The following is a 13,115-nucleotide window of genomic DNA, read 5'->3' on the forward strand; positions in this document are numbered from 1 at the left end:
CAGACAACTCTGGCCAGTGTTTTTACACACCAAGGTCTGATCTAGCATTTCTTTTATTGGGAAGAAAACCAACAGCAAACTAAACCCACAACAAAAAAACCCCAAACAAACAAAATGGGAGAAAAGAAGAGGCCACCAAATCAAATAGTCCCACAATACTTTGGAAGGGCAGGATTTGGCAAGGGACACTTTCCCCATCTACCAGTGCACTTAACACACTACATTTCAGAGCCAGCGCATGACCCACTGCCTTCATCATCAGGATGACACAACTCATCAATGCCATTAGCCATGCTCAGAGCTCAGTCAATAACAGACTCACACAATCATTTCACTAGTCCCCGAGCACCAGATTTCCATCTGGCAGCCATCCCACACACCCTAGCAAAAACACACCAAGAGACATCTGACCTGACTGATGAGTACTGTGTTACTGAGGCATCCAGGAGACAAGAGCCTGAAGACATCAATGATGAGGATGCCAAGTGCAGAGCTCTTGCTCAGTTGAGCACACAGCATCACCTTAGGGAAGGCTTCCTATGATGCACCACATCCTGCAGGCAGGCTCAAGGCTTGCTATGCCATTTTAAACTAATTAAGAGTGATTCAAAACCTCTTCCTTACTCTTTTCAATGGAGAACAGTGCAGAAACAGGTGGATGAACTTTAGCCTGTGTCCCCCTGCATGAGACGAGAAAAAGACAACCACAAAATACCAGAAACTCTGATATTTGGGAGGTTTGGAGGAGATCAGGATCAGACCACTTGCTGACAAATAGGTCTGATCTGAGTTACACCAATTATCATGAACTAAATTTCTTTCCTATAGGCTGTGTTCTGCTGGCAGTCAGCGCAACACTTAATAAAGATCTAGGCCAGGAAATAATTTAGTTAACATATCATAAAGGATTATCATCTCACTCCCACCAAAATCAATGATAAAATCCCCACTGACTACAGAGAGCAAAAGATCACACTGCAACTCATTTCTGCCAGGAAACTGCAACCAGATGTATCAGTCTGGCAGCACTACCCTGCAGCAAGGTCTCTCAGTGTTATTTCTGCCAGGCTCACTAGTTCAGGCACCAACAGGATGGTTCCTTTCTCTCTGTTGTACTAGCTAGACTCTCAATCTGGACCAAAATGCCTTTGCACATGAATGATCGATTAAGTCTCTCGAGCATAAGCTTGTCTCCACATCTGCCTGTGTGGGCCCACACTGCCCTGACCCAAGCCATATCTGTAGGCATTACCCCCATCTAAATTCCCTGCTGATAGCTTTGTTGAAGGATGCTACTGCTGTCACAACGCAAGAGCAGGTCCTAGCTGCTGTGACACTTCATTTGTCTGGGCAGCAGCAATGCCTGGAAGGAAGACTGCCCTGCTTTAGTGGAAGTATGCAAGACAATCAAGGCTGGCTAAGCAAACTAGTTTTGACACATTAAATCATGCTTGAACTGTGAGAGCAAAGAAAAATAATGTAAAAGTCCTTCTAAAAAAAAAAAAAAAAAAAAAAAAAGCTTTACAAATAAATAAATAATATGAGCCAGTCTTGTGCCCAGGGAGGGGAGGAAAGCTTTTATCTGAGCCTGCCTGAGGACTTCGGGTAGGCAGAGAGGAAAAGATTATTTTGCAACACAGACACCTGCCTTTTTCTTCAGAGGTTTGCAGCCATTTCCACGCATTTCACTTCTAGAAAGAGTCTCTTGCTGATCACTTGCTCTGGCAGTGAAAGAGCATCAAGTGCTTGGGTAAAAAGCAAACCCAAAACCAGGTAGGACAGGAAGAATGAAATCTCATCGCCTGTCTTCTTACCTCTTATCAGCACACTCATGCCTACTATGGTGTGATCAGCATCTGACTTGGCACTGGAAGGTCCCATGATTGTTTTTCCCACAGTACTCTGTTAGCCTTAAGCCATTTTTGCCTCAAATACCCTCTGCAGGCACTTTGCTCTAGACATTGCAGCCTGAAGTGACAACACTCAATCTGCTCCAAGTCAACCATTGCAATGCAGGAAATCCCAGCAGCACAGGGTCACAGGGCATCTGTGGACCTTGGCAATTATCCATGGCATCTCTCCATCATCGTGGACCTCTTCCTGCCTGCTGTGAATTTCTTCCAGTAATTAACATGCCCAATTGCCTCGGATTTATACTAATAAAACACTGGCTCCTGTCCCAAGATTCCAACGTTGCTGTCACTTCTTGAACCTGTGCAGAGCCCCAGCAGTAATGAAGTCCACAGTCCTAGCTCTATCACTGCCTGGGTTGCAGGCTATCTGCGAAGCAGTTCAGAGCTGGGAAGCTCCAGCCTGCAGGTTGCTTCTGCCAAATTACAAATTAGCACATTCCCCATGCTCTGCAGTAATTAAAAAGCTTCCTTTCCAGGCAGCTTTTGAAGGCAACACTGTGACCTCTGTCACCACTGCAGTGGGATGACAGACTGTCCAACTGGGTGTAAGACCTCCAATGCATTACTTGTGGAATTAGTACTGCAGCACAGCGACTCCTCAGTGCATGCAGGAGACATCATCTCACTTGGATGGCAACCATCACTTGGAGCTCAGCAAAGATCATGTTGGCTCCCTAGACAGGCTCGCTTTATTCCAGTAATACCAGTCACACACATGCAGAGGGACTGGGCAGTCTGCTGGGGCAGGGGATGCTTTTTTATATATATGCAGAGGCTCTGGTACTCAATAATGCTGAGGCTTTGGCAGTGAAATGGACCTTTGGGCAGAGATGGATTCCTTGGCACAGCTGCCACACTAGGCAGAACCTCTAGCTGATGTGAGAGTCCTGTTCAGAAAATGCACCTCCAGGCCAAGTGGTTTTTTGAAAGAAAGCATCTAACTGATGTATAAAAGCAAGCCTTTTGAAATGACAATTTCTGTCCCAATTCCATCTCTAGAAGAATGTTAAGTTCATTGTTACTTCCCAATGAATCCACCTGGAGATGAATGATCTCAAAAGGGTTTTAGGCTAGTCTAAGAGCATAAAAAGAGCACATGAGATCAGCACTGATACCCAAAATCCTGATTCAGGTTCTAGTCTCTGAATGGCACTGAATAACTCAAGTCTCCAGCCCAAAGCTGTCGTTTGTAAAACTGGGAATAGTGACTCTGACCTACTTCACAAAGTGGGTAGTTCAAGATCCAACAGAGAAAAGCCCATTGTATGACCTGGAAGCAGTTTTAGTAGTCTGTATTAACTACTTCTTTCCTCATACAGAAACACTTACTTCTCAAGTGGCAGCAAAACTACTCATAAGCTACTCAAAGCCTACTATGAGGACTTGGCTCATGATACCCCTCCAAATCTCACTGCAAGAATGGGTCACATCCTAAGTCAGCACCACCTCCAGTGCCACACTGGTCAGGCAACCCTGTCAGGGAAGCTGAGCCCACCACCACCACAGCGGGCTGTACAAGGATCATGAAGATGCAGACACTCTGCTGATGTGTATCCTCTCCCACCCATCCTGCTTCCAGGAATGGAACTGTGGGTGGCAGGAGGAGGCATGCAGGCAGGGATAGTCTTGTTTCACCCCCCCAGCCAGGGGATTTGTCCTGATACTGCCACTTATCTGCAGCTCTTAAAGCCTGAATTTTCAGGAGAAGGGGAGTAGAATTTTTCTTGGCATTAAATTGATTGACTGTCAGTGACAGTGAGAAGGAAGTTGTCATCTTAAATCCTAGTTCTTCAAACTTCAGCTGGTTTTTTTTTTAAGGACATAAATTTATAAAGACAGGTGTTTGAAAGTAATAAGGGACATCCACAAGCCTGGAATTGCCCCTTTTGTCTTGGTTTTATTTATTTATTTATTTATTTAATCTATTTTGGGTGTACATTTTGGGGTTTATCTAATGCCTACCTCTCTGAGTTTGCTCCAGTGTTAACAAACACTTGACCACCCTGAGGGAATTCAAAAATGGAAGCACATCAGAACCATGCTCAATACAATCTTAACCCTGTGTTGTTCATAGATACAATTCTGTTTATACTACATTAACTTCTTCAGTGACAGAAAATGAGCAATCTTCCAGTAAAATAAATGGGTATCTCTTTTATGATGAAGAGCAGATTCAACTCTTTCTACAGACATATGTATCGCCGTCTCTTTACTCTTACTTCATTCCACTGAACACTTACCTTGTAAAAGATACAAGTTTATTCCGCTAAAGAAATAAAATATAAGATCTGAATCTGTTCATGCAAGACACAACTGGAGCATGCTTTTGTGGAGCCTGGATTTCAACCTCAGTTTTAACCCAGAGCAAGAGAAAATGGTCAAGATGTAAAGCATGCAGAGAGAAAAGCTTATTATTGAAATGTCAACACATCATTAACTACTGCTAAGTGTTTCTAAACGAGAAACACAAAACTGAAAACCCAAATTATGACCAAAACAATAGGACCAATTCATTTTATACCCCATATAAATTAGGTGGAATGAGGGTTCTGACAAAGGAGCTCTAGTAGACCCTTGGCAGTTCAAGTGGTTGCAGCCACCCTTCTGCTACAGATCACCATGCAGGGAGAGTGCCCCCAGGCCAGGACATCAAGACAAGCACTCCACTGATCACATCAGTCATGAGCAAACCACCCAGTCCTGCAGAGCCAGCAGCAGCTTCCAGCACTGGGACAGAGTGGGCAGCTGGGGAAAGCTGTATCTTAAATCAAGGCAATTAAATTCACTGCGTTGCCAACAAATATCCATGTACTTTATCCCTAGTGTTTCTCCAGAGTCCTTAATTGCTTCTAAAAACTACAATTAATAAGTGAACTGTTACCAAGCCATTCAAAGTCGAAGACGGCAATCAAAGGAACCTAACCACACCATGGCCAACACTCCTTTTGTCCTGCAACACCTCTGCCATCCCATAATTTAACAAATTCCCTGATCTACCAATGGACACCGTATATTCAAGAATGATAAAACTAAACAAAGGCACCATTCAAGTAAATATCATTTAGTTATCAAGGACCAGACTCAAATGCATACCCTAAAGATCTGTTCCAAAATATCTTATGACTAAGAAACAAACATGACCTTCACAGTTTACAATTCTGAAGCCATTTCTAAACCTTATTTTATTTGCACTGCTCAATCTATACTTTGTGAAGGGAATAAAGTACTTAACTGTCCTTCTGAAAGGTGACTGCACAGCAGCCACACTGCAAAGAACAGGAAGGTTAAGTTGGTCAAAATAACAGCCTAAAAGCATCGCTGCAGAACAAGGAAAAGATCTTCAGTCATAGGGGTTACGATATACAAGGTAGTGCAGAAAGTTACAGCTCATTAGTAAAGCGTTAAGTATTGCACATAGATGGACACTGTGCCTCCTATAATAATGAGGGCAACCATACACACACAAAACAAAAGGAATAATATTTAATCAGTCCTGTTGCAATACAATTTTGATCTGTGCAAAACATTTCCCCACTCTTGTTAATTATTTCAGCTGCAGAACAAACCACCTAAATATGTACATACACACACCTCTACAGAATAAAACCTGTTCTCCCTCCAGTGACAACTGCATTTTGCATTCAAGTGACTTTCTTTACACTGGAAAAGATAATACACACTGTGTGGCTAAAAATTCAGCTATTGTGACACTGGCTGGGTTTGTGACTAATTAAAATTAACTAGGTACTTCAGCTCATAATTATATAAACACCTACCATGCTATACTCCCAGCCAATTTGGTTTTAATCAGAAAAACGCACAAGAAGTATGAATGATGGGCAAAGAACTCCCTGGAGGGGCAACTGTATTTCCAAATTCAGTATTCTCCATATACCAAATATTTCCATCAAAGTTTTTCTTGCCATGTAATCACCTCCCAGTAGAACAATTAAAAAGAGATTTTAATTTTTTTTATCCCTGGACTTTGCTTGCTTTCCACTCCACTACAAAGGTAAAAGCACACTTGCCTTATCCACCTGAGTCCAAGCTGGGAAGTCTCCCATAAGACATGCAGGATTTAGCAGTATGCTGCCTTTCTAGCATACATAACAAGGAGAAAAGAGAGAGAGAGAGAATTCAGCCAACTTGAGGGAGTACAGGCAGGCAAGCAAGTTGTGGAGTGGACTGAAGAAAATTTGCCCCCCTACTGCAGCTGTACCAGGTGGAAAAATAGAAACGGTGGCTGCTCTGGAGCAAAAGCCCAAGTTTCAAAATAAGGTTACCTGTGCAGCAGCGTGTTTCCATTTCTAGAAATAAGGGGATAGGGAAGGCAACGGCTGAAGAGCTGCACTGTGTCACCTGAGGAAATCACACATAATATGCAAATATACAGGGTTTTCTTTATTGTGGTATCAGCTGTTTCATTCTCAAGTCAGGCCTCTGCGATAGCTGCTGTGCAGACTCAGAAACACAACAGTCAAAAAGCATGGCTCTGCCATCACTACATTTTTAAATCCTCAGTTGTCTCCCAACCCTCCATAGATGGTGCCTTCTGCTCCTCACCAGCCAAGGGTCACTGCCTCTGCCTGCTTGCCCCTGCACAGCTGCAAATAAACAATTGCCTCTGAATATCCTTCCAGTGGCTGTTCAACAAATGCCAATCACTGCTCTGGGAAAGTGCCGTCACACATCTGCACTGATTGCACTGCTTTTGGAGGAAGATGAGTAGCTCTGCTTCACCCCCAATCAGCCAGCAACAAAATCATCCAAGAACTGATTCAGCAGGTAAACTTCTAAACTACATAAGCTAGCTATGTATGTCGATTAGTTTTAATTAAGTCCAAATTAAAAGACCTGTGAACACAAGGTTTTTCTGCAGCCCTTGTTTTCTGTAAGACACTCATTTCTCTTGGCAAGAGCTCAGCTGAATCACAACACAAGTAATGAACAATCAGCAAAAATAAATATGGTTTTGTAAATGCACTGAGGTATGTTCTGCAAAGTTGATTAAAGGAAAAATAATCAAACAAACACTAGTATTTAAGACAGCAGAAGGTCTTGAACATTCTAGAGTTGTCTTACAAAAAAAAACCATCCAGGTATTTTCTCTGGCAGCAGCTCCTTTCTAAAACCAGAAACCATACCCCAGCCCATCTTTCCTTCAGCCCTCAGTTTCAATGTTCTTCCTCAGAAGATAGGAAGGGTGAAGAAAGATATCACTGAGTTTTCATCCATTATTTTGTCCACCTCTAACATCTGTAACCTTGCCTATACCTTCTAGCTAGCTAAAACCAGCTGTACTCCTTTTGATGTCTCTTCAAATGACAGCATGTACTGATTCTTGGAGAGTGCCATGACCTGAACTCATTACTCACCTTTTCCCTTTGGCTCTCATTCTGTGTAGTTTTTCTTTTCTTCCATTGCTTCTTTACTCAAATATTTAATTAAGTTGTGCTTCAGCGATAAAGTCATCTGAAAAAGATCAGGCTCTGCAAAATGAATTACATTTGCAGTTACTAGTCTGCAGCCCACTGGACACTAGCAGGACCTCACCACTGCAAATGTATTTGGCTCTCATTAGCTTAACATGTCAACATCCCCTCTTTTCCAGTAGTGTGGGCTCAACTGTCTTTAAAGGCATAAAAATAAGTACTTGCTGCTCACTGAAAACATACTGGGCTGAAGGTGAGGATGAATATAAGAAGTGCCAGAAAGTGTCCTTGTCACGGTATTCATTTCCTACACAAACCCCAATGGTGAGCTCTGCTATTTACAGTAAGCAACTAAAACTGAAGTTACGATAAAACTCACCTATGCTAGTGCAGGAAGAAGGAAAGCACAGACTGGGCAGATAATAATAATTTTTTTGGCCAAACCCCTAAATGGATAAAGGCAGAAATGTCAGCGGCACTAAACCAATTTTTACAGCATTTTAGGATCTGTCCCTCAGCTTTCGTTGAGTACTGCCTCCTAGGGTGGAGACCACCATTAGGAGACTTGAAACTGGCTTAGCAGACCTCCTCAAGGATCCATTCAGAGAGCACCAGCTGAACCGAGGCAAAGCCCATAACCATCAGCTCTTTAGTGGTACCAAACCACCACTCCGGAAACCAGCATCGAAATTCACAGAGCAACCACTTTCATTTCTCTTAGTAACTAGCATAGCAATTTATTCTTGTGAATAATGAACCTTAACACTGTTCCTTTACAAACATGTCCCAACACAGTCACGATTTACCTCTAGCTGTCCCTAGCAGTTGCTGATAAATGTGCCATGTTGCCAAAGGAGGTGTAAAAATCCAAGTAGTTTGGGTTTTCACAGTAACTACCTACCTAGCTGCCTATATTAACTGAGAGGGTGAGCACATTATATAAGGAGCTTAGACCATGTCATATTTACAACCTCAGAGTCCCCAGTGAGAGAAACTGCTCAGCTGTTACTGTCAGTGCCTTCTTCAAACAGGAACCCTGCTGACAAGATGATGAATTCAGAACATCGTTGCCAATTAATGATTTGTAGGCAGAAGGGATTTCAATAGTTCCCATATGTTTGTGAGGATGACTGGGATTTACATCACCTCTAATAAAAGAGTGTAGTCTGCTCTGTCCAGACGTGACACTAGAGATTAGAAAATGTCATCTTTGCAGTAGAAATTTTAATAAACAAAGCCAGGCTCTTCTGGGCTGAAAATGTTTCCCAAAGCACGGTCACGAAAAACCTGCTTACTAAGTGAAAGCAAACTGGGAGACCACTTGCAAGATGCACCCAAGTGATTTACAAACCAAAGGTCAGAAGTTATTTAGGTGTTTGTGAGAGCTACACAGCAGAGTGCCAAGACCATCATTATGTCAGCCAGGAGCATGGAGTGCATTTCCTTAACATCAATCAGACTGAAAAAAAAGTTTGGCATTTACAGATACACAGGACCTTTCTTGGTGTTACTTACTCTGCTTAGGGATGCAAAGTTTAACTTCACTGCCCTAGAAGACAATCCCGTTTTTGTGAATGTAACAATAACCACACCAGAAAGCATTTTACTCACACGCGATATCAACACGAACTCCATACATGCTGAATGCGGACCTCCTGAACGGCCTAAGGCTGAATGCCTCCTATCAACTGAGCATCTCAGAGCCAACCAGCAGGGAATGCTTGGCACAACGACCTGGGTTAAACACAGGACATCCAAATGGAGTCCTCAAACAAAATTTGCCACTGGCACTCGAGTCCCACTGATTTGGTGATGGAATTTAGGGCTATCCCGCAAAAAAGAATTACTGGCTTTAACACCTCTAGAGGAATTAAAGTGCTAAACTCCTGCTGAGGGTGCAGGCTGTAGGTGAAGTAAAGAGTAATTTATGTGGATATACCTTAGGAACAGGGCAGGGATACACCACCACAAAGTATCTTTACACTTCCTAATTATGATCACAGGCCTACCCAACACGGTCATAAATTGGGAGGCCAGATATGTCCTCTTGATTAAGAAAAGCAAATTAAAAAGAACCCAACCCATACCCAAAAATGGAAAGCACAACCTTTAATCACAAAGGCCTTCTGAAAGCACACCCCAGGTTGCTATCTCAACACTGCCAGAGATGCAACCCCTCTACAGGCAGTGCAGGTTCTTCAGTGATAGTCTCAGATTTCTGGTTTAAATCCGTAGTTTTTGGGGTTTGGTGTTTTGGTTTTTAGTTGGTTTTTTAATGGTGTTTTCTTTGTTTTTGAGACCTCTAAGAGTGCTTTGAGAAATCCTCATGCAACATCAGAGGACAGGACTTGAAAGGTGACCAACAGAGGACTCCTTTCCTCCAAAAATTCTTACAGGTGGACTGACCTCAGTGTCTAGACCTAGCAGTAAACCAGTGTCTGTCACTTTGTGACATGGTATTTTCTGCCATAATTAAGCAAAACCTTGCTGATCTATTGACCCACATCCCTCGTCTGCGGTAGCCTGTATTTCCTCAACTTGGGATAATGTTGATCTTAGCTCCCCCCTTGTACAGTATCAAACATCAAGTCAGTCTCTTCTTCCCCCCTAAAAAGGAGAAATATCTTTATTAGCACAGCAAAAGCAAAGCCAAGACAGATTTTGTTGTACTGACTACATCTGTAGAAAAAGGAGACTATTCTGGTCAAAAATCACTCCACATGCTGCTCAGCAGAGCTTTCTCCAACACAAACATTTCTCTCAAACATTACATTTTCTCTCCATGTCAGCCCTTGAAGACTCGAACTATCTCCAGGGGCACAAGCCTGTGACCGAGGACTAAAGGATCAAGGCCACAGTTTGCTGTGGAAATGCACTAATCTATTCTTTGTACCACACTACAAACAGCAATAATGAGTGTCTGGAGTGAGGTGAAGAGAAAATGCAACACAGACTTAGGTTGAAGTGGAATTCCTCTGCCTTCCCCACAGTATCTATTATTATCCATTATTAAGTGGCTGCAAAGAGAAGACAATTAAGGTGGGGCTGATGACCAATATATATTAATTTTGCAAAAAGCAAACTGTATTGAAATCTTTATTTGTTTACCCTTCTCTTTTACAAGCAAGTTAGTTTTAGGCTATTACGTATTTACAATGGAAGGGCAGATTTTATAAACAAGCATGTAGTACAAACCATAAAATGAGATCATATACTCAGAGTCTATTGCTGTTCTTTGTAAGTATTCTTTTAAAGGTCTTGAACTTTAGATACCCTAGATCTCTTGCACAAGGCCTCTGACGATTCAGGAGATCTGTGCTGACCAGCAACTTGGGAACCTCAGCCAGCTACTTGTGTGAAAACTTCTGCACATATGGAAGCATTTTTATCAGTGGGGCTTTAAGTTTAACTCTGAACAGCTGAGCAGCTTTGTATTAAATTATTTACCAGAGAGGAAAATCAATCAACTCACACCACATCAAATACCCAGCCCCCCACAGAGTGATAAAGACAGAAAAACATACTCCTTCAAATACAAAAACAAAATGCATCTTCTATAAAGAGATTAACTTCAAACATTCCCTGGTACAGTCCAGAAAAAAAGAAACCAGGCTTCTAAGACTCATAAGGAAATGCTGATACTGAAGAAAAATAACATAAATCTCTAAATAACAGCTGAGACTACAATTGCCTCATGGCCCCAACAGTACAGTGCTCCAAAGGTAATAGCAGAATGCCAGATTCTCTTTGTTCTCAGCCCTGTAAGCACCAGAAGCACCTGCACATAGGTGTCAAGTGCCACAACATCCACCCAAAGCCTCTGTCTTCAAAGGACCTCAGAGGAAGTGAGAACCTGACCCACCACTGTCAACTCAACCAGGCACAAAAACCATGAAACAGAAGAAAGCCCAGACTGCACACCGCCTTGGAAGCTCACACAGCACCCTCCCTGCAAACCCTTACCTTGGCAGGTGTTGTTCTTCTCCTCGTACCCTGCCTTGCACAAGCACTTCCCGATGGGCACCAGCCATTCCCCCTCAGCACTGCAGTGCATCTTCGGTGCCTCCTCAGTCACTGAGTGGTTGATGCAGACACCTGACACCTCCAGGAGCTGCGAGGAATCCGCACCTGTGATGGTGTCAGGGAAGCGGGCCAGGTTGCGGATTACCGATGGGCATTTCTTGTAGTACACACGCACGGAAACCAGGGCAATGCAGGCACCCACGTCCTGGAAAGCGAGGTAAAATCCCTTTTTTGTTAGGGGCCCAACGTCTCTCACCTCTGTGTTAAGCTTCATTACTCTGTCGCCAAGGTCTAACTCTGTGAAGCTCTCATCAGCAGCAATGGTATCAATCTTGATGTACTGGTTTTCTTTGATGTTCCTCCCGTCTTCATCATCTGATTCAAAGTAATACATGTTAAAAGTCTCCTTGCAGGTCCCAAGTCCTCCTGGAAGGCTGTTACAGTCCCTCAGGGTGAATTTGAGCTCAATGAAGATGCGGGATGCCCCTTCATTAGAGATCCAGCTGGTCAGAAGCCAGTTGTTCTGATTCTGTTCCATTACCTTGCATACTTGGTATGTGTGTATCGGAGCGTAGTTTTCATCCACCTCACCAATTTCTTCCCACTGTATAAAAAGGAAAAGTAGTTTTTGAAACAGTCATAACTCACGTGAACTCTTAGCTTTCCTATCTAAGGATATCTTGTGCTTCAGCGCTTGGGACTTTCGGGGGGAAAAATGTTTTAATTGCCAAGATTTCTGTACTAGAGGCTCAACACATTCCCGATAAAGTCAGACGAAAGATCCTTCATAAATAGAAAAGGATGCTAGTTAAAACCTTTTGTTTTAGGCAGTCCAAAAGTGGGAAAACATATTGCTGGGTTTGTCCACTAGTTCTCAGTTAGAAAACAAAACAAAAGCAGATGGGGTCATTTCCTTGGGCTTTCCCAATGCATCCACACAGGAGAGAAAAAAAAAAAGCTATCTACACTTTGTCTGTCCCCATTCCTCCAGGCTCCTTTCTACCACATGCTCAAATCACTGCCCCACACAACAAAAACCACACTTCTACAAGCTATTCCCCCCCACCAAACAGCATGCCAGAAAATCAGTGGAATTGAGTGATACACAAAATAAATAGGCCTTTGCTCTCCCCAAGTGTGCTAGTCAGAGAGTTCTTGCTCATGCAAATAGAGGATTACTTCCTATACAGGTTACAGGGATCTGCAAATCTTGAGCTGTTTATGTGCTACACAGGTTTTTAAGCAGAGCTCCAGGCAACTTTTTCAGCTCTTTGTGGGAACTGTAGCAACAGTTCATTTTATTTTAGCCATGCTCTGAAGGGCATCACTTGGAAGGAGTGCTTTTTCCTGATGCAGCAGAGTCAGCAGCACCACCACTGTGCCTACAACAGATACCCATTAGCATTTCCTCTCTGCTTTTGAGAACCATAGAGTTGCATTAAGAGATCAGATGAACCATCTAAGTGCAGCAAAGAACCCAGGAGAGCCAGTGTTGGTTTCAGTTTTGCTCCCTTCTACTTTTGACCCACTTGTCTGCAAGAGCTTAATTCCCAAAGCCTGCTCCACCCTCTCCTCAGCATTCCTGCACACACCCAGTCACAGCTGCGGATGCAGCACAAAGCAAATGCACAGAGCATAATTCACAGGTAGTCCTGTACAAGGTAGTAGCTATATTCCAAGCTGCCTATCTTCTGAGGGCCAAAGGCCAAATTTTTTCCTTGGAAATACAGCCTGAGATAAAGTTGAG

The 13,115-nt window shown here is 43.0% G+C and overlaps 1 protein-coding gene across 12 annotated transcripts in view; it reads right to left on the reverse strand.

Annotated features, from left to right (window-relative positions):
- Window positions 1-13,115, reverse strand: part of EPHA5 (EPH receptor A5) — a 195,232-nt gene that overhangs the window by 139,358 nt on the left and 42,759 nt on the right. For all 12 annotated transcript variants that reach the window (XM_039550865.1, XM_039550873.1, XM_039550866.1 and 9 more), the window contains exon 3: window positions 11,309-11,972. In XM_039550865.1, the coding sequence (XP_039406799.1) occupies window positions 11,309-11,972 (664 nt within the window). The remainder of the gene's footprint in view (window positions 1-11,308; window positions 11,973-13,115) is intronic.

The sequence above is a fragment of the Corvus cornix genome, chromosome 4, assembly GCF_000738735.6.
Source record: "Corvus cornix cornix isolate S_Up_H32 chromosome 4, ASM73873v5, whole genome shotgun sequence".
Taxonomy (NCBI): Eukaryota; Metazoa; Chordata; class Aves; order Passeriformes; family Corvidae; genus Corvus; species Corvus cornix.